The 21505-nt window shown below is 43.4% G+C and overlaps 2 protein-coding genes across 2 annotated transcripts; one reads left to right on the top strand and one right to left on the bottom strand.

Moving 5' to 3' along the window:
• Positions 1–1429: 1429 nt before the first annotated feature.
• On the bottom strand, positions 1430–9149 carry gal3st2 (galactose-3-O-sulfotransferase 2). Its single transcript, XM_086262690.1, has 4 exons — positions 9019–9149; positions 6827–6937; positions 4441–5062; positions 1430–2972 (listed from the first exon to the last, which is right to left on the bottom strand). The coding sequence occupies exons 1-4, from the start codon at positions 9147–9149 to the stop codon at positions 2142–2144; spliced, it is 1695 nt and encodes a 564-aa protein (XP_086118816.1). The 3' UTR covers positions 1430–2141.
• On the top strand, positions 8443–10668 carry LOC147313929 (uncharacterized). Its single transcript, XM_086262739.1, has 2 exons — positions 8443–9798; positions 9919–10668. Exons 1-2 carry the CDS (start codon positions 9466–9468, stop codon positions 10396–10398), a joined length of 813 nt encoding a protein of 270 aa, XP_086118865.1. The 5' UTR covers positions 8443–9465; the 3' UTR covers positions 10399–10668.
• The last annotated feature ends 10837 nt before the right edge of the window (positions 10669–21505 follow it).

Genomic DNA, 21505 nt, shown 5'->3' with positions numbered 1-21505 from the left:
ACAAGGTTTCAAGTAGAGCTTCAACATGCAAAAAGAAGAAATGGGAGTGAGACAAAACATTTTTTGAGCATGCAATTTATTAAAAACAATACTTCAACTGAAACAGGCTGTTGTACAGCTGATGAAAAGTTTAGGACAACATGCCTTCAAAAGTCAAATCTGCAAAAATGTGGAGTCATGATAATTTTAAGTAAGGTGGTCACACTGTCACGATGTTCTGATCGCAAATGCAAAAAAAGCTTTCCCTTTTTTAAACATGGTCGGATTGTTAAACTCCATAAGCAGGGTCTCTTGCAGCGCACAATTCTCCACCATGAAAAAATACGGTGTCTCATTAACGGCTGCCTGTATGAAAATGGGCTGAACCTGGAATCAAGCTTCCTCTTTAATAATTACCATAGATCATTTGCAGAGAATTTCTCTTAGTGCTTTCTTCCCCCTATACTCTATGTGTTTCTGTCTAACATTTACAAGAATTTACAAGTAGTCTTGAGCAGACCAGACAGGGATTAAACCACCAACCTTCCGCTGAGTAGGTGCCCTCTTCTACCACTGGAGATACAGCCACCCCCAGAATGTGAATGCTACTGATTACTACCGAATGTGTGCTGGTATCTAGGCTGCCTTGATATCCCAGGTTCTGTACAAGGCGATGGTTAATGAAACTGTACTCATAAGAACAGCATTATTAAATGAACGGATTATTCTTATACCTCTGAGCCAGGGTAAAGGCCTGTGGTAGACTAGCAGTTAAGCATGCAGGAAAACATCCAGGTGAGGGATTACCAATCTTCCTTATTGCACTTGCATATACGCTTTCATCTTTGGGATATGTTTGACAGATTAAAGACCAAAAAGTCATTTTTAACAGCTTAAACACAGGCAGACAATCACTCTTGGCACCACACCAGAACCCTCAAATGATTATACTGGAGGTACTGTAACTCAGACAGCATTGGTAGTTTCCATAAAAAGGTCCTTGATTGATTTACTTTAGAAAGAGGACACTGTGCTACCTGTCAAAGATCCTTTATTTTTTGTTAAGAGAAGAGGATTCACTCTGGGTCTCCCATGGCAAATTGGTCCTGGGTGAGGGAAAAGACAACGAGCAATTCAGGAGACCCCTGTGGGTGAAAAATCTAGGAAACAGTTCACCCTCCCCCGGATAGGGTTACCGGGGCTCACTCTGGAGCCAGGCTTGGGGAAGGTGCCTGTGCCTATGTGCCAAATGACTGTTTAGAGTACCTTACCTTCATGGAGTTCCCAGGTGGGGTGCTTCAACACTAATGTGGGCAATGACAGTGAGACCTGCAGGGGTGTGATTGGAAGCAACAGCTAAATTGGATCTCTGTTAACACCATGTTCAAAACACACACACACACACACACACACACACACAGATTAATACATTTCATATATGTATATTTTATTCTTTATATAATTTGATATTTTAATGCCATGTGCTTTTCTTTTTTTTATGTTGTGACACATTGATCCTGGAAGAACATTACTTTATTTCAAGGTGTATTACTGTGGCTCAAATGACACTAAAAAGCAACTTGACTTGAACTAGCATGTTCAAGTCAAGTTCAAGTTCCGTTGCTATCTTCACCAATTAAAACAACACAGGATATCAAAAACAGTCCAAAATTCAACCCACTGCCATGTACTTCAAAGATATGTTTTAAATGAGCAAACAAGCAAGAAAACAAACAATTCGTCAAAAACATTTTACTCTTGACTGTGTCTTCTAACATCCAGGAGCTAACAATATTGGGCTTGGTTAGCCTCTTATATTCATAAGAATGAATAATCACCAAAGTGATATGATATTCCGGCTTTCATATTTTCAACTTAACCACTGGTGTGGCTACTAAAAAAAGAGAAAAGAAAAGAAAAAAAAAATCAAAAAATTTTTTTAATACCCAACACATACTTCTCAAGCATATCACATATCCTGTGATTATTAGTCACAGGTATTACTCGTGGTATTCTTGTTTTATTGTTAGCTTGTGTTTTTGTTAACAGAGAACTTGTGGAGGCCCATTGGTTTTTGAGACCTGACTTTACTTCTTAAGGTCAGGCTGCTCAGGTCTTCCCATTTCTGATGCTTTGCCATCATAGCAATTTTCTTTAGGTGATTATTTAACAGTCTTAGTTGCCTGTTTATGCTTAGCAGCTTCCTTTGGGAACTGCTTGGTGTACAGACGATGTGTGTACTGCAGTTCTGGTAAGATAAATCTCTGACATTTTGTTTTGGTTTGTATATCTAAGTTTGGGTTTAGGTTATAGCCCTGAATGACAGCTGTTCCATACTGAAAAGGCTTCAGCCTAGCATCCTTTACCAGTGATGGGTCAACCGCACATCTATCTTTCAGGCAAGTGTTTGCAAGCTTGACTTGTAGCTTTCTCAGCTGAGCTACTTCCCTCTCCATCTTCTGTCGTCCAACAAGACTATCAACTTTGTGCCAGAAGGTTGTGTTGAAGTGCAGGTAAATCCTCCAGTCTAAAGCATTCCACTTCTTGATTTTTTCTGCAGTGTTCGGTGAAAGTGAATGCCGAGTTTGTTCACTGCGACTATTGAGCCGAAAGGAAACCATATCTTCCAAGGACCAGCAGAGGGAGTACTTGAGCAAGACCATGGACTCATCAAAGTATTCAGAAATTAGTATAAGATTAAAGTCCTGTTCTATGGTTTTAATAGCCACAGTGGTTCTCTCCTCAAAGTCTCCAGCACCAGCTGCAATATTATTCTTAAAGCCAAAGTCAAAAGCCAGAATATTGTGAGCGTAGTGGTTGTTGGCTACCGATGCATTATAGTTTCTCCAGCTGTTGTCTAAGAAGTCCTCCAGGCTAAATGTCTTACGGAAGGCTGGGATGCTCTTATAATAACTAAAGATGGATTCCATCATAGCCACAGGATGTCTCAAGATGGAAAAGTAAAAGGTATCCTGAGGCATCACTTTTGCCACCTGGGAAATACATAGTAAATTATACAGTCAGACACCTGTTGTTCTGAAGACCAGTAGTGTTATCACTATATTATCCATGTGCTATATATGTTTATTCTTGTCAACCTTAGCAAGTCATAAAAATAGATTAAAAAAAACAAATTCAGATGAATTTCAAAATATGTCACATTATTTCAATAACAAAATGCAGTGTGTGAAAAAATAATACGTCTTTACTGCTTTCTTTTGAATTTAGAGGGTAAGTTTCAGCCAGGTGCTGCTAATCAAAAGCACTGATTAAATGATCATTAACAAGTGTCAGAACTTCTATAAAAGGAGACATTTTGGTCTCGAGCCTTCAGGTGCATTTTCACGCAATGCCAAAAAGGAAAGAAATTCTGAGTGATATTTGAACTGTTCCTGGCCATTAATCTAGGAAGGGTTAAAAGGCAGTGTTATGAGATGACTTTTAGAGAGAGGCAAGACGTGAAAGACTCCCACCCCTTAAAACTAAAAGTAAATGAATTAAATAAATAAATATTTATTAGTCTTCAATAAGATAAACTAGACCAGATACCATTCTGGAATCCTTCCTGCCTGTAAAATTATTTTTTTAAATGTGTAAAATTGTGACTGGTGAAGGATTTTTATTAGAACCAATTTGCAAAAGCAATGGGAGAAACACCTCTCTTATGAAAAGAGAGGTTTTTCATAAGATACTACAAGACACCTCTCTACACATGTAACTGTATAATAATGATAAAAGTATTTATTCTGCAGAAAAATGTTCCCCATCACTGCTATATGGATTAGTGTTACTGCTGCAGATGTTTAATGCATAATAGTCTATAAAATCACGGGTTTGTAGTACCTGTCCTATAAGGACCACAACAAAATTTAATCATCTCAGAAACACTAGCCTAGATCATAGATTCATAGATTCAGTCTAAAAAGTAACTTTTAAAAAAAAATCACTTCTCTCTGGTCAGTCTGTAACAAATGCAAGTATCACTGTGTTAGATTAATGTCTAAACGTTGCAAAAACTAAGAAGACACATACATGCATGTAGCACAGTAACATGGTAACCTGGTACCATCATATCATAAGATGTCATGATATGATGCTAAATAATGCTTTGTGTTCTCCTACACATTGTGCACACCTGCTGAGCTCTGGTAAATGGTTTGCAGTATGAGTTACCATGCCAATATACCCTTGTGATAATTTTCTTTTCAAACCCAGGGTTAACCTTTAAGGTACCTGTATAAGAATGAATCCTGCTTTGTAGTTTAGATAATTTGTACATTAGATAATATTTCATTAGGTCTTGATATGTGAAACTTTGTAACAGGGTGTACTGCAGCTTTTATTTTGGGCCAATTAACACATTTTGGTACTTAGTCAGGCTGACTGGAATACCAAACCATATCAAATTGATATAATTGCTGTGGTTGCCATGGAACTACATACATTTCTGATGAAACTCACCTCAGATTTTTTAAATCTCATGTGGTTGCACATGATGTGGAACTCTTTCACACTTCTGCTGCTAACTCCTTCGACAAAATGTGGAACAAAGAAAAATGGATAAAATAACTGGCTCTGTTTGTTTAGAGGGAGAGCGAAGGTCAAGTTTCTGCTTTCGCCATAGCGATACAGGATGTTTAAGATAGTGCTGCTTGCTGTCTTATGTGTCTTGAGGAAAACGATGTGAGACTTTGGATGGCAGGTTGCTTGAGTGTGAGTATTGTTCTGAGTCTTCAAAAAACTGGAAGGAGTGGGAGAGCGGGTGAGTCTTTTTTCTGTCCCTAGATTTATGTCTTTCCGGGTACTATGGGAAACCAGAGAAGATGGAAGGTCAACGTTTGGTTTGTTTCGGTCTTTTGGTAGAAGCAGCTTGCCCAGTGTAACTTTTCTCCCCTCCTGTTGAGAGCTTGCAAGCCTGCCGATTAAAGAATATGAAGGCTTTTCATGTTGCTCATGTTGATGATTACCATTTGCAGTTTGTTCCATTTGTTGTAATCTTGTGTCTTCAGGTCTTATGTGAGGAAACTCTTTTTCTTTCTTGATAGAGAACTTCATCTGCTGGAGTTGTACTAGCTTGCCATTCCTGGAAAACGTCATAAACACAATAAAATACCTCACTTTCAAATCTTATATTATTGATTCTAGGTCAGGAACTTTTGACATCACATTTTAATGCACTGGAGGTCCTTTACTGTGGCATTTTAAGGAACATTTCAATTTTGTTTAAACAAAAGTGAGGATGTGACTTTCTATATGCCGAAAACTTCCTGTGAAAGGTAAAGGACCACATGGTCCCAGAAATCAGGCAGCATATCAGCTTCTTAGACCCTTATGTAAAATCAAGCCTTAGAAACCTTGGCGTCATATTCGACAGCTCGATGTCACTCGAGCAGCATTCTAAGCAGCTGGTCTGAAACTGTTTTTATCATTTACGGAATACTTCTAAACTCAGACTAATGGTATCAAAGCTTGAACTTGAGATGATTATTCATGCTTTTATTTCTTCTCGTTTAGATTACTGTAACGGTCTGTTTACTTGTTTTAACAAATCAGCCTTAAATCGTCTTCAGACTGTGCAGAATGCTGCAGCACGACTCTTAACAGGCACCAAGACAAGATCTCATATCACTCCAGTTTTGGCCTCCCTTTACTGGTTGCCTGCAAATTTTAGGTTTCATTTTAAAATTTTAGTTCTAACCTTTTGGGCCCTACATGGTCAAGCTCCTCAATATTTATCTGACCTGCTGAAACCAAATTCATCTTCTCGGGCTTTAAGGTCATTAGATCAGAGACTGCTGGTGGTACAGCACACTCGTTTTAAAACTCGTGGTGATTGGGCCTTTCAGTGTGAACCTAAGGCTATGTTCACACTAGCCCGGATAGATTTGAAAACAGCATCTTTGTCTGAAAACGCTCCGCGTCCACACTATCGTTTTCAGTCATTTTCACAGAGTTGTGCATCCACATTGAAACGGCAGAAAACGCTTACGTTCCAGCACTGCGCATGTGTGAAATGCAAGACGATTCGACCGGCCTCATTTCTGCTCGCTGTTTATTGACTTTCCGGCTCTTTGAAACATTGCGGGAAAATGTCGAGGAAAAGCACCAAGTTTTTTAAATGGACTAACAATGAGGTGGGGTTGTTGCTGTGAGTAACACAAAAGTACAAAGTTGCAAAAGTGAGTGAGAATTAAAGAATTTGAAGAAAAGCTATCTGAAGCATGTACAAACTGATATTAATCTTTAATAAGCCTGTCAAAATTGAGAAACAATCACATGACTAAAATGTGTCATCGTTTTCAAAAAGTCTCCGTTTTTGCTGTCCACACTGCAACACGAAAGCACCGTTTTCAAATGTATGCATTTTCGAGAGCGTTTTCAAAATGCGAAAACACCGTCCCAGTTTGGATCGGAGGCCAAAACGGAGAGAAAATTTGTGTTTGTGTTTTCAAACGATTGGTTTCCCCAATCTTAGAAAACAGTACATTTGCATGACTGAAACCAGTCCACTGAGGGAACAATGTGCTGGGAGGTCAGTTCCTTCATTATGATGAAGCTGAAACCTGCAGTCAGCTGAGACTGAAGAAGTCACTTGGATGAGTGACGAAACGTTTCTCCCACTGAAAACGCTACGTCCAGATGAACAGAATCAACCTTAGAGATTTACTTACCTGGATGATTGAGCATGCATCAAGACGATACCATATTATATATTTTAAAGTTTATAATCGTCACATGAGTTATTTTTCACCAATGCTAGATTCAGTAAGAAATGTCCAAAAAAAAAAAATAACGATAACAAAGTCCACTTGGTTTGAGAAAATTGGTGTTGAGAATAGGACTTTACCTGGCCTGATGGGTGACAAAGGTCTGAATGGCAATACAGACTCCCAGCAAAATGAACAGTATCCACAGAGAGTGATGCCTGCTGTGCAGCAATCTCTTCCTCTTCACAAACCTACAAAAACATATACACACACAGACACACACAAACACACTTTTAAATGGATAAAGTGACTGTTGCCACGTTGTATTGAGACTGGGTTATGAGAAAAAACTAAGTGACAGAAATTTTTTGCTGAAATGTGGTGAAAAGCAAAAAAATTCTACTGAAAGGGGTAAAGACGGAGAAATTTTTGCTGAAAAGTGGTGGAAAAAAATTCTACTGAAATGAGCAGACGCTGCTGAGAATTGTGCTGATAAGAGGTGAAAAGGCAGAAAATTCTGCAGAAATAGGTGAATCAGCAGAATTTCCGCTGAAAAGAGACGAATCTTACTAAAGTATTGATATTTTAATGTGAGAATCGATTCTAGAACATAAATGACTGGTATCAGAGGAATCGATATTTCAGTATCGATCCGCACATCACTATCAATCAAGTCAAACTTCTGTTATTGCGAAGCTAGCCGCTCACAATGGCGAAGAGAAAAGTTGAATCTGAAAGCAGAGCCTTTCAGCGCCATGCAGTGGGTGACTGAATATATGTTTACAGACATTGCTGGTAATCCCGTGTGTCTTATTGGTGGAGCTAATGTGGCTGTAATTAAGGAATTTCATTTAAGACGGCACTTCGAGACAAAAAGTCAGGATAAGCTGAAAAACCTAAGTGCAGAGCAGAAACTAAAGAAAGTAGAAGAGCTAAAGAAGAATGTGACATTTCAGCAGACCTTTTTCACCAGAGCAAAATCACAAAGGGAAGCTGTTGTGAAAGCAAGTTTTATTGTAGCAGAGGAGAAAGCCAAATCAGCCCGGTACCACTCTGAAGAGCTGCATGATGAAGGTGTGCGACATCTTGTGTCCAGACAAAACGCAGATTTTGGCAAATGTGAGCCTGAGCAGAAATACGATTGCTGATCGGGTTTGTGAGATGGCCACTGATTTAAGAACACAGTTGTGTGAAAGAAGCAAAAACTGTCATGGTCCAGAGTCTGAGGATTTTTCTTTATGGCAACAGTAAACTTGTGCTTCATACCTTATTGTGTTTCTTTATATTATTCTTTGTTCTCGGTTATTCTGTTTTGTCTTTTGTTTAGGTTTGCTATGTGTTTGTCACGGACCCGGCTCTGGGGACTCGGGGTCCGTGGGCAGTGGGGACTGTGACTGTTATTGTTATTGTTATTATTATTATTATTATTTGGTGTGTTGTCTGCACTGCCCCTATGCACATCTGTATGTAGGCAGGTATGTGTGTGTTTTGCCTTTCTGCTGTGGCCAAGTTACAGGCACCTTCAGCCCTGGGGGCGTGGTCTAACTTGAGGGCTGGCCACACCCGAAGTCCTGACCGCACACCTGCTCCTCATCTGGGCTCGTCGGGGGAGCTATTTAGATGAGCGATGGAGCTTCCACCGACGCGGGATTATTGCGTTTGACTACACGTCAGTCTTCAAACAAGTCAAGTGTGAGTGTATGCCTGCTGGGATAAGTGTTAACGGCTGCCTCTATTGTTTTCCCCTCAGGAGGAGTGTGGGACGAGAAGGAGCAGTAAGCACGGGGAGTGCAGGGACACTGGGGCAGAGAGCACTACACGGGGACTTTTGGGAAGAAGACACTCCACGGGAGTCTGGGAAACTGGGGATTTATTGTTGTTTACTTCACCACCTTGTAAATAAACACTGTTGCACTGAAGAGTCCGGCGTTTGGGTCCTATTTCCCCATCTCCCCACGGTCTGCCAGCCAGACCGTGACAGAATAATCCCGCCATTATGGGCCCAGCGGACTCAAGGACCGTCTCACAGGAGGAATTGCTCGCCCAGCTCTGGAAATACTGTCGGAGCATTATCCAGGCGGCGGATCCACATCAGAGACACATGCAGGTCGTATTTTTTGATGCCTTCCTGTCTTCAACCACCTGTTCCATGAGCTTTCTGGACATTGCAAAACTAATTCAAATTGTAACTGTGTTGAGGGCTAGCTCTAGCTTTGAACTGTTTGGTTTAGGCTGTCCGGGCAAGGAGGATGCGGCTGCCTCCCTGGCAGCCCTCGCTGCCTGGTTTTTTCTTAATAGGCGGAAGGTTTTCCCACCGCCGCTTGCTGCTCACCTATTGGACCCTCCACTGCAAGGAGGACGGCGCCCTACTCCATCTCCTCTCACTTCTTCAATGGCCTCTGTGCCAGCAGACCAAAGACCGGCAGTGCTGGTCACCACAGTGAGTAGACCGGACCCTGTCATTTTAACGAATCCAGTCACAGATGAACAGGGGACAGGTTCCTTTGCCCCGCCAACACGAAAGAGACGGCGCCGGCGTCATCCTCGTCAAACCGTAGCTCACCTCACTCCTGTGGTTTGGGAAGAACCAGCTGACTCTGGACTGACCGCATGAGGAGCCACGGACCCAGTGCTAGAACATGAGCCTGCCACTACAGACAATAGGGAGGCTGAGATTCTCCCCAGGGCTTCCCCAGAGGCTGAACCGGAGGCCTCAGTTGCCTCTGGCCCCCTGGAAATTGCTGAGCCAGCGGTAACATTGTTTTCCTCTCCACCCTTCATGTTGGACATATCACCCTCACTTCAATTAGCTGCCCAGCTAGTCGGTCAGTCATCATCTGTTCCACCTTCCACATCCACTGCTCTGCCACTGCATCCACCGCCTGCAGCTGCCATGTCGCCGTCGTCACCGCCGGGTGACCGGCTCAGCGTGCGGGGGGATCCCGCGCTGCAGCCGGAGGAGCTCAGCGAGCCGGAGGAGCTCAGCGAGCCAGCTGGGGGGCCAGCGCCGCTGCTGGAGGAGCTTAACGAGCCGGAGCTGGAGCTCGGCGAGCGGGAGCCGCAGGAGGAGCTCGCGCTGCCCGAGCAGGAGCTCAGCGAGCGGGAGCCGCGGGTGGAGCTCGCGCTGCCCGAGCAGGAGCTCAGCGAGCGGGAGCCGCGGGTGGAGCTCGCGCTGCCCGAGCAGGAGCTCAGCGAGCGGGAGCCGCGGGTGGAGCTCGCGCTGCCCGAGCAGGAGCTCAGCGAGCCGGAGCCGCGGGTGGAGCTCGCGCTGCCCGAGCCGGAGCCGCGGGTGGAGCTCGCGCTGCCCGAGCCGGAGCCCAGCGAGCCGGAGGAGCCCAGCGAGCCGGAGGAGCCCAGCGAGCCGGAGGAGCCCAGCGAGCCGGAGGAGCCCAGCGAGCTAATGCCGGAGGAGCCCAGCGAGCTAATGCCGGAGGAGCCCTGTGAGCCGGAGCAGCTCAGCGAGCCACCCACTGAGAAGCCCGCACCGCTGCTGGCGGACCTCAACGAGCCGGAGGGACCGGCGTTGCCAGCAGAGGAGCTCAGCGAGCCTGGTGAGCCCGCGCTGCCACCGGAGGAGCTCGGAGGTCCGGAGGGATCTGCTGAGCCAGAGCTGGAGGTCGGCCATGTCCTGCAGCCCGGCCGCCACGTCCTGCAGCCCGGCCGCCACGTCCTGCAGCCCGGCCGGTACATCGGGAATCGTGGGTTGTGCTGAGGCGGGAGCAGCAACGCCGCTGCCACCGGACCCGTGGCCGCCCGCCGGAACTGCAACGCCGTCGCCACCGGATCCGTGGCAGGCCGCCTGAAGCGTTCTGCTCCCATCACGGGGTTGGAGGTAGGCCGCCCGAACGGTTTTCCCACCACTGCCTGACCCATAGCGGGTTTTGCCTGCTTGCGGTCCACTGGGTCGGCCGCAAGAACTGTTGCTGCCACCATGGCAGTGGTTGGACTTTTGAACTGGGGTTTTCCGGCCCTCCGTCCTGTTTCCCCCCCGCCGCCCGCCCTGAGATGTTTGGGTTGTGGTTTTTGTTGTGTTTTGGGTCGTCGGGAGCCGACCCTTAGAGGGGGGGTACTGTTACGGACCCGGCTCTGGGGACTCGGGGTCCGTGGGCAGTGGGGACTGTGACTGTTATTGTTGTTATTATTATTATTATTATTATTATTTGGTGTGTTGTCTGCACTGCCCCTATGCACATCTGTATGTAGGCAGGTATGTGTGTGTTTTGCCTTTCTGCTGTGGCCAAGTTACAGGCACCTTCAGCCCTGGGGGCGTGGTCTAACTTGAGGGCTGGCCACACCCGAAGTCCTGACCGCACACCTGCTCCTCATCTGGGCTCGTCGGGGGAGCTATTTAGATGAGCGATGGAGCTTCCACTGACGCGGGATTATTGCGTTTGACTACACGTCAGTCTTCAAACAAGTCAAGTGTGAGTGTATGCCTGCTGGGATAAGTGTTAACGGCTGCCTCTATTGTTTTCCCCTCAGGAGGAGTGTGGGACGAGAAGGAGCAGTAAGCACGGGGAGTGCAGGGACACTGGGGCAGAGAGCACTACACGGGGACTTTTGGGAAGAAGACACTCCACGGGAGTCTGGGAAACTGGGGATTTATTGTTGTTTACTTCACCACCTTGTAAATAAACACTGTTGCACTGAAGAGTCCGGCGTTTGGGTCCTATTTCCCCATCTCCCCACGGTCTGCCAGCCAGACCGTGACAGTGTTAGTGTTTTTGTTTCATGCCTGCCTGTGTTCTCTCTGTCTGTCCATGGTGTTATTGTGTCTGCTCATGAGTCTGCCTGTCAAGTTCAGTGTCCTGTCTGGTTCTCTGTGTCTGTTAGTTTCCTGTTTTATTCTGAAAGTTCATGTCTCATGTCAGTGTGTTCACTTTTACCTCTCCCCTGTCTCGTTAGCCTAATTGCTCCCAGCTGTGTCTCCCTCCTGTGGCCCATTCCCTGATTACTCCCCGTGTATTTAAGCCTGTGCTCTCTGTTGCGTTGTCTGTTTAACTCCATGTCCGTTTGCATAATTCTGTGTAACCCGGTGTTCAGGCTGCGTCTCTCCGCCAGGTTTCTTTGTGCATTTTGTTCCTCCTCCCGTGCGTGTTTGGTTTAATTTGAGTTCTTTAGTTTTCCCCAGTTTAGGTTTGTTTTCTCCCCGCTCTGCTCCTCCTGTTTTTGTCACCTTATCACCTCTGTAATTAAACATTCACTCGCACCCCAGCCAGTGCCTGCATTTTGGATCCTTTTCTCAATTCACCACACGACTGCTGCGCAGCCGTGACAAAAACTTTATTGCATACTCTCTTGCTGTGGATGAAAGTACAGACATGATGGACATTGTACAACTGGCCATCTTCATCCGTGGAGAGGAAATATTGAACATTAAATCGATGCACGGGACAACGACAGGAAAAGACATTTTTTAAAACGTACGTCAAAGGGTAACCGACATGAAACTGCCCTGGGACAAACTTGTTGGACTTACAACAGATGGAGCGCTGGTGTTGTGTGGTGAAAAAAGCGGACTAGTCAGCAGGATGCGAGTAAATATGCAGGAGGAAAACTGTACCGGTGAGTTAACAGCATATCACTGCATCATACACCAGGAAACGCTGTGTGGTGAAGTCCTAAAAATGGAGCATGTAATGATCACCGCAATGCAAACCGTAAATTTTATCTGAGCTTATGTGGGAAATATATTCAGAGTTTGCCGACATTCCATATCATACAGAGTTCCGTTGGCTGAGTTGGGGAAAAGTTCTCAATAGTTTTTGAGCTCAGCAAGGAAATCTGTCTGTTCGTGGACATGGCATGTATGATGCGGTGAAGGCATTTCAAGTGAAGCTGTCACAAATGCACCAGTGCAACCTGCCTCACTTTCCCTGTTGCCAAGTAATGTTGAACCAAGTCAGCGGACTTTGCTGAAGTGCACCTGTGCAGATTCAGATGGAGCTGCAGTGTAATGATACACTCAAGGGAAAGTACGACGCTGAATGGCCCGCACAGTTTATTAGTTCCATTCCTGAAGCAATGCCCAGCTCTGTCTACATGCGGCTCCAACCTTTCATTAACCTTTCTGGGGTTTTTGGAAGCTTATTTATATTTCTAATTTGCATAATTTTGACAGGATATATTTTTATGAAGAGCAAAATATTTAAAGTTAAAGTTTTTTTTTAAAAGTTTATTTAAACTGGAATAATATTCCTGTCTGTTTTTATTTATGTTTAAAAAAACATTGTTTTAGTGTGTTCAATAAATGTTTATCTTGTTTGGCCCACGACCTAAAGTGTGCCTTGAGTTTTGGCCCCCTATGCAATTCTGTTTGACACCCCTGACCTACAGTAACATCAACTATACCTACCAACTATATAAGTTACTAATCTTAAGTTCATTTTTGTTATAGCAGCTAAAAAAAGAGAAATCTTCTCTACGCCTCATTTACATGGAGCTTAAAATGTTTTTTTGTATACTGGATATCCCCATGACATTCAAAGCACTGATGTAGTTAAACCGTACAGCAACTTTTTCCTGACTATCTTTATTGTGTGTACACACACACACACACACGGCACCACTCTGACTCTAGAATCTAATTCTAGTAAAATTTTACAGTTGAGCTAAGATCCTAATATTTTTAATCTGGATGTTAATTACAAAAACAAAGACGCTCATATCAAAACACATACATTATATTACATAATTTTTTTACCATTCTCCCAGAAGCACATTTGTGAAGTCAGACACTGATCTTTGATGAGAAGGCCTGACTTGCAGTACCTGCACTAATTCATCCCAAAGGTGTTGGTTTTTTTTTAATGGTAGAATGAGAGGCAGAGCCTTTAACTTTCAGGTCTGTCTTCCTGTGGAACCATTTTGCTTTCTACTTTTAAGATCAGGTGTTTTTTCGTCACTTGCCTTTTTACTCATTATATGTTTATATTCCATTCTAATCATTAGCTGTTATAATTTTTTTCTCTCTTCCACAGGGTGTTCATTGTCCTCTCTTAGTAGCCAGTGCCCCAGGATGAGAGACTGGTGATTGGAGTAGACTTCCATGGGCATGTAAGTAAAGTAAACAGATGCTAGTGTTTTACAACTAGCATCTGTACACGTTCAGCACTTGTTGTGCTGAACGTGTACTTTAAGAAGAGGGGGATGAAATAGTTTTTGTTCTGGGCCTGGTTCTGCTGGAGTTTTCTACTTGTTAAAAGGGAGTATTTTCCCTTTTTTCCCCCTTCCCACTGATTGTTTGGATTTTCTGTTTTCCCCGCATTATTGTAAGGTCTTTGTCTTACAATATAAAGCATGTTGTGATTTGGTGCTATATAAATAAAACTGAACAGAACTGAATAGGGTAACATATGTATGTGGAGGAAGGTACTCAACCACCCTAGTGTTCATTTCTTGTAGTACAATCCCCTCCGTTCTGACTACCTCCCTCTCTTTTTTACCATTCAACTACATGTCTTCAGTCCAAATAGCATCCCAATGTCATTGCTTCTAGTGGTTTAGATCAGTGAATCAATGTCTCATTCACTCTTGGCATACAGCTTCATGTCATCCTTATAGAGTAGGTGGCTGACGATTGCTGCATTTCGTACTTGGTATCTGCAGGGGGTTCAGGCCTATGCAGAACAGCAGTGGGGACAAGACTTGTGCTATTGGCTTGACGTTGGCCTCTAGTGTTGTTCGCCACGTCTCCATCGAATTTCTGATAAGGCCATTAGGGTCCTGTTTATCTTGTGTTGTTCTCTGCATTCCAGGATCCATGGGTTGAGGCACTGAGTCATAGGCTTGCAGTCAATCCAAGCGGTGTACAAGTTGGTGAGCTTGGTTTTACAGTCTTGGGTGACTGCTCTGTCTGACAGGAGCTGGTGTTTTGCCCCTGTGGTGTTTCTGCCTATTCCTATCTGTGTCCCACTCATATATAAAGCCATATGCCAACACTATTTATTTTTTTCCGATACTTACATTTTACATTTGAGTACTGTTCATATGTATATAGTGGCACAGAATTGTGCACATCACCCCCCTTTCTTTCCCACACTGCACTGAGTAGGAGATGCTCTATCTCATTGTACACATGTGTAAAGGCATTCTCTACTCTACTCTCTACTACTACTCTCTACTAACCGGGAGGTTGTTGGTTCGATCTGCTCCAATCTGCATGTCAAATATCCTTGAGCAAGATACTAACCCCAGGTTGCTCACCGATGCATTCATCGATGTGAATGTGAATGGGTATGAATGTTAGTTAGGTAGCACTTAAAACCTAGAGAAGTGTTTGTGTGAATGGGTGTGATTGGGTGAATGAACAAGTTGTATAAAGCGCTTTGAGTGCTCAGAGTAGAAAAGCGCTATATAAGAACCAGTCTATTTACCATGTGATGGTTACTGGATCCTGTTCAGGGAGTTTGCTTTATCCAAGGTCTGCTCTTAGATCCACTAGCAACTGAGCATTGTTTTTATGAGTTGTCCTTCTCCCATATACTCCCAGTATTGCTCTGTCTCTGTCTTGTGGGGCTGTTTTCATATTGTTCACCTCCCACTAGGGGTACACCTTGGATTATTCAGTGGAGTACAGCTGGTTTATTCTCCTGCCTTCTGTCTCTCTACAGAAAAACAAACAGAAAGCTCACAGGCTGTCCCAGCCAAGAGCAGCAGGATCCAGGGCATGTAGGGCCAAAGAGGGGCCACCAGGCTCAACCTCACCTCCTTGGTGTGGACTTAACAGAGGATCAACTGGAGGAGAGAGAATTGAGGGAAGGCATAGAGGAGACACTGGGGGCAGGGGTGCACAAGGGCAAAAGGTCGACCTCTGCCCTTCCAAATTTGCACCAGATCTGGTTGGCCACCTGAAATGGAGTCTCCACCCTCCTGGACTTGGTCGCTTACTTGACAGTGTCTGCCACCATTTTCAATGGCCCTAGCACATGAACTACTCTGAGCAAGCAGAGCAGGCGTTAGCCAGAGAGAAGCCAGAGAGCCAGAGAAAAACTCTTGCTCACTGGGCTAACAGCATCAGCGACAGTAAGAACCAACTGGTTGCATCGGTTGACAAGACCTGTATTCCAGAAGGATACAGCCAGCTGCAGTGACACTAGGTGACTAGGCGAGTGTTCAACTCGCAAGACCCCAAGAAACAGACCAGGTGCCCACAGCATCAGCTACAGCAAGGTTCCACTGGATTCATGAACCTGTGAGACCACAGATAATATACCAGGAGCAATCACAGCCACATATTAGAGTCACTACAAAGGACCTTTCCTTTCTTTTTTTCTCTTTTTAGGGCAACAGCAATTATGGGAACCAACCAACAGGCTTCACAACACAAAGGCAATGGACACACACTGTACCATGCAAAGCACACATGCACACTACATCTGACAGCAAGTGGAGATCAAAGAATCATAGTTTTCATATCTGCACAGATGTTTTATAGGACAAGCCAGAGTGTCTTAAAGAAGTATCCACATGTCCTGATAAAGGGGGTTCCTTCTCCATACATATGGAATATGTAAAGAGTGGAGAGACAGTCTCGATGTATAGTGAGCAAGAGTGTAAGGTTTACTTCCAAGATTCTCCACCCAGAATGTGGAGAAATTGAATAGCATCTCAGTTTGTGCAAATTTTCCCTGCTGTCGTCCTTGTATACAGTTTCTGATATTCTGTGCTGTTCTGTATGGGGATTCTGTACTCACTCAGAGATTAGAGTGTACACTGAATTATTATCACCATGGATTCAAACTATAAATACATAAATATATTAATTCAAGCCAACAGCACCTCCTTTCAGTGTAACAGCCTGGTGACCAGTGATGGGGTTTCCCTGGTGAGGAGGAAACTGGTGACAGCAGTCCATCTTTGGAGGGCCACGACATGGATGGAAGGACCCCTCGGGTGTCTTCCTGGAGGGGTCCTTCATCGCTGACTGAGGCGAGAGGCTACGTCTGGTCACCCTCATCACTGGAGCCTCAGACCGAGGTGGGGCAGCTGTCAAGCCCGATAGCAGCATTGGAGAAATCGGAGTGTGGAGCTGCAGCTGCAGCAGAGAGGATGAGGAAGCAGAGCTGACAGATGCCAAATTTAACCCCTAGTCTCGGTGAAACTGGCAAAATCCAGCAACCAGCATAAACCGAAGTCCATTACTCTAAATATGGGGAAACAGCAGGAAAGAAAATAAGATTACAATATGAAGGACCAGATTGTGACGATCGTCAGATTTGTTATTTTGAATGTGCTTTTTGTAATGAAAATCTGTTTGTGTTTTTCCATTTATATGGACTTCACACCCCACTGGCAGTCAACCAGTAAGATCATGTTGATTTTGCGCGTTAGGAGTGTTCAGCTAAGTAATCCGTTTCTTATGTGGTCTAGGAGGAAGAGTTTCGAGTTACCGGGAAAAGTAGCAGCGTGGCAAATCTAGTAAATAAATATTTTAATACAGCTGAATTTGATTGTTATTTTATTTGGATGATTTGTTATTTGGTTGTTGAATTTGTCTGTTATTTTAAAGGTCTAACCCTTTAAAAATAAATCGCAAACTTCTGTGCTGCTATATCTCCATGGCTATCTGTCAGCTATGGCTATCTCTTTCTGCTACTAACATCGCAGAACTATTGCAATGCTCTGTAGTAAATAGAAAACCCATATTCTCAGTTTAAAGGCTCTAGAGTGAAAGAAAATATTTTTCTAGCTTCTAAAACAGCAGTGCTTGCTTTGAATGCTAGTGGGTGATTAATCACCATAAAACACAATTCAAAACCTGAGAAAAAAAGTGGGAAAAGTTCATTATTAACATCAAATATTGAAATCTACAAAGTCACAATGTCTGTTTTTCACAGCAATATATATTTCATCAAAACAAGGGCAAACCTCACAGAATGTTATGTTCAATGTTATTTATTTGACTTCATAACTGTATGTAACTACAATGAAAAAGATTTAGTTTTTGACAAATGTTTTTTATGAAGTTAAATGTTTATATAAGCGGCTCTCACAGACAATCACGAACTTTTAGCCTCTCTGTGTAAGGAACAGAATTGCATAGCAGTGGCCCCTGCTATGCAATTCTGCCTTTTTGAAGAATTCTGCGCATTTCTCTGTTAGCAGTCAGCTGAAGCGCAGTCAAATCCATTGCCAATACAAGTGTAGATCAATATGTCCTGTTGGGACCAACATGATCAGCTACCCCTGCAGATAGGATTGTACTTCATGCAAAAGGTAAGTAAGTCAGTAAGGTTCCTTGGCAACTGTTACCCAACTGACATCAGATTGTTAAATTCACAACGAATATCATAAATACACAATTCTGATGTATGACTGTATGACAATAAAGGAAGCAAGGCCCCAGCAGGAGTTCAAACCAATAGCCCTCTTGCTGTAAGATACTGCATCACCAATGACCAGACAGTAGGTGATGATTTTGTATTCTTTATTAGGTACATAATAAGGCACAGAGCAGGTTAGGTGTGCAGCTTAATTTGCATGGTGACAAATGCAGGTGAGAAGTGAGAGAACCTTTGTAAAACAAAAAGACCAGGTCCAACCTGAAAAGTGATCTCAATAAGCACCTAATCCTGCTTCATATTACAGGCTCTGAAACGCTGGAAAGAAAACTCTCTGGGTCAGAATGTTGCCTTCTCTCACCTTGCACTGGGCTGAAAGGTAGTACCACATTCAGACAACCTGGATTACTGTTACACTTCTCAAGTACAATCAGCAGACTGCAATCTGATGCTTAGGCTAGTCCCTTAGATAGGATAGAGTTTCAGTTACAAGCTGTGTAATTTTAGCCAGCACATTCTAATGTGACCTTTAGAAATGGACAGTGTCCATTTTGTGGCGGATTCCTATGGTTTTATTGTGCATTTGAATTTTGTATTTTGAAATTTATCAAGAAGAAAGTAAACCTTGGAGCTGCACCACACTTGAAACAGACCACTTACTGAAGATCTTTTTTTCACAGGAAATGACATTACACTCTAACTATGTTTTATAAAATGGGATTAGAGGATAGTTACAAAATCTACAGGTTGGGTAAGAAAACAAAGTGCATCTAAAAAAAAAACGCCAAACAGGACTGTGAACTCTAACCACATCTGAAATTGATTTGACCCAAACATGAAAACAGCTCTCTATCAGCAGCACACCAAATTTTAAACACCTTTCAAAAACACCCAGAAGAAGCATTTTTACTTCGCTATTCATATCTCCTTCATATCTCATCTGCAATGACTGCAGTCATAATGTGGCTGTAGTCAGTCTACTGAAGCCCACTTGATGTGAGTTTAAGTCAAACCCAGTTCCATTCAGAATACAAAGCAGAAATCATAAATTTCAAACTGGAGCTTCCTAAAATCTAAGTATATGTTTGCTAAAGTCACATTAAGCCATGTTCACACACTTCTACAGATAAAACCCATGCTGTAAAATGGCAATAACCACAAAAACAATGTATTTTTTTTCCAATGGTTTTTCAAATGTAAAAGTCTGACCAACTGAAAAATGTATCTCTAGTTAGATTTCTGTCAAAGAGGAATTATGTGAAGTCCTGAGACATAGCACACCATGTTTGCAGCTACATGTGAAAACAGTTGGGATTAACAAACACACTTATAACTCATGTTAAAAGTGTGTAACAATCAAAACAACAGAAGCACCCTCCGGAACATACAACCAAAATCATATGTAACTGATTTTAGACTAGGCTTCTATTATTCGAATTATTCCGTGGTCACTGTAAAGCATTCACATCCATGATGCCAGGCTCCAGGAGGGCAGAAGTGCATATTGCCTGCTAACTCACTGGCAGGAGTGGACGAGTTAGTGAGACTACGAGTGGACTTACCTGGTCATGGAGCTCAGATGCTGCTCTCTAGTCCAACTTCTTGGTGGGAACAGCATCTTCCTGAAACTGAAACACACACAGCTCAGCTCACACACACCTCTGCTGTCTGTCTCACTCTCTCTCTACTGTCTGTCTCTATTAGTTTGTGTCTGCTTCCTCCAGCTCCTCCTGCCTAACCTACTTTGCCTTCACGTCCACAGAGACAGAGGCTGACAGATGTGAAGCACAAAGAAAGGAGCTGGGAGAATTACGGGCTCGCAACTGAAACTCTGGTGCACACAGAGTAAATTACTGCCTTTTTACCAGATTATATAGATTTTTGAAACTAATATAAGGTAAAAGTTGTGTTTTGGGGGGTTTTTTTGTAACAAAGGTGTGTGAAAGGGTAACCATGTGAACAATTAGAATAGAATAGAATAGAATAGAATAGAATAGAATAGCATAGAAATTATCTTTCTGTTACAAGAGTTTGGCATCTCGCCGTTGGCAGGATATAGATTTAAATTCCGATTCTTTTAGGGTAGGCGAAGAAGATAAAATAGAATTCAACAATTCAACAGAACACTGATTGCTCATTTTTCTTTATTCTGTAATGCAGAAGCTTTGCTGGACTGTAGATAGTGGTTTCACGTGGTGCAAGCATACAAAAACAGAGAAACTTGTTTACTCTTCAACTTTATTTTGTCTGTTCACGTAAGTATGCAAAGATTTCTGCTTTAGATGGTTGATCCCTCTCAGTTCTAGTTCAAATTCACAGTTTTTAATTTGCCTTCTATGACTTCCATGTCATTGTGGTTATGACTCAGTGATGCCCAAATTACCCCTGTGTGTGTGTGTGTGTGTGTGTGTGTGTGTGTGTGTGTGTCAATGTGAGAGAGAGAGAGAAAGTGCTCTATAGATAGAACAGAGGACTGTATTGTGGCGTGTTGTGGCGATGAGGTGTAGGGTAAGGGGTGGCACGGGGGGTTGAGGGAGCAGGGAGCAGTGCCAGGGAAGCCTCACTGACACAGCTGGCAGACATCAACCAATTATACCTCCCCATTTTAAACAAGTGTACTCTGGAGCCGGTGTATGTGGCAGCAGAATAGAAGCTGACAGCTTCTATTGGGCAAGTAACCGCACAACTATTGCGTAAAGTGAATAATAAAGAGTTATCCTGAGCTGGAAACTCTGCATCCTGTGTGTATGTATCGAGGGATCAGATCAAGACTTATATCACATTGGCACCCACAATTCCCCAACACTGAAAATGTCAGACCAATAACATCGGCCATGCATGACCCTCAAGTGCTGGAAAATCTGGTTTCTCGGCCTGGGTCCGCATTTCTGCCACCTTTGCCACTTCTCTCAGTCATCACGCTGCATAAGATTATTACCACCGCCACCACTTACGTCGGGAAAAGAGATTCCCAGCGGCTCGGGAACACTGCAGCCAGTGCACTTCCCTCATTATCCTTCTGTGTATTTAAGTCCTCTGTCATCCTCTGTTCATTGTTGGGTTGTCTGTTTGTCCCGCTACATGTTTCCATGAGTCTCAGCTCTTCAGGTCTCAGGTTCATGTTCTAATTATCTCACGTAGTAGTTTTTCATGTTCCTGTTCAGCCATGTTAATTTCACAGTTTCCATGTTTTAGTTTTAGTTTTTCTCAGTTTAGGTTTCAGGTTATTTTTTTCTCCAGTTTCTTTGTTTTTGTTTTGACATTAGCCCAAATAAACGGCTCGCTTGTTGTTATGCTTTGTCTGCCCTTGTTATACCCTTGTCTGCGTTTTGGTCCACATCTCAAACACAACGGCCAACCAAGCTGTGACAAATAGAGTTAAGGCCATGGTTATCTCCCTCCTTGTGCACTCCTTAATTCTTGAGACAGATTAGCCTGGGTTTAATAAACTGGTGGGCAATGTTTGGGTATTTGCTGATGACAGATAAGAATATGTACTATGTGTGCACGCAGATGACTAGCACAGATGACATGATG

Source organism: Aulonocara sp. 'chitande type north' Nkhata Bay, linkage group LG14, assembly GCF_057382095.1.
Source record: "Aulonocara sp. 'chitande type north' Nkhata Bay isolate Kocher_YH1m ecotype deep benthic linkage group LG14, A_spYH_male_GT1.1, whole genome shotgun sequence".
Classification (NCBI taxonomy): Eukaryota; Metazoa; Chordata; class Actinopteri; order Cichliformes; family Cichlidae; genus Aulonocara; species Aulonocara sp. 'chitande type north' Nkhata Bay.
The sequence above is the reverse complement of the archived record's forward strand: the minus strand, read 5'-3'. Positions and strand labels throughout refer to the sequence as shown.

Coding starts and splice junctions, on each gene's coding strand:
- LOC147313929 (XM_086262739.1), top strand. CDS start 9,466: ATGTTGGACATATCACCCTCACTTCAATTAGCTGCCCAGCTAGTCGGT. Junction 9,799..9,918: donor TCAGCGAGCGGGAGCCGCGG/GTGGAGCTCGCG, acceptor CTGCCCGAGCAG/GAGCTCAGCGAGCCGGAGCC.
- gal3st2 (XM_086262690.1), bottom strand. CDS start 9,149: ATGACAGGGTCCGGTCTACTCACTGTGGTGACCAGCACTGCCGGTCTT. Junction 6,938..9,018: donor TGCAGTGGAGGGTCCAATAG/GTGAGCAGCAAG, acceptor ATGTTTTTGTAG/GTTTGTGAAGAGGAAGAGAT. Junction 2,973..4,440: donor TGAGATTTAAAAAATCTGAG/GTGAGTTTCATC, acceptor TGTATTTCCCAG/GTGGCAAAAGTGATGCCTCA.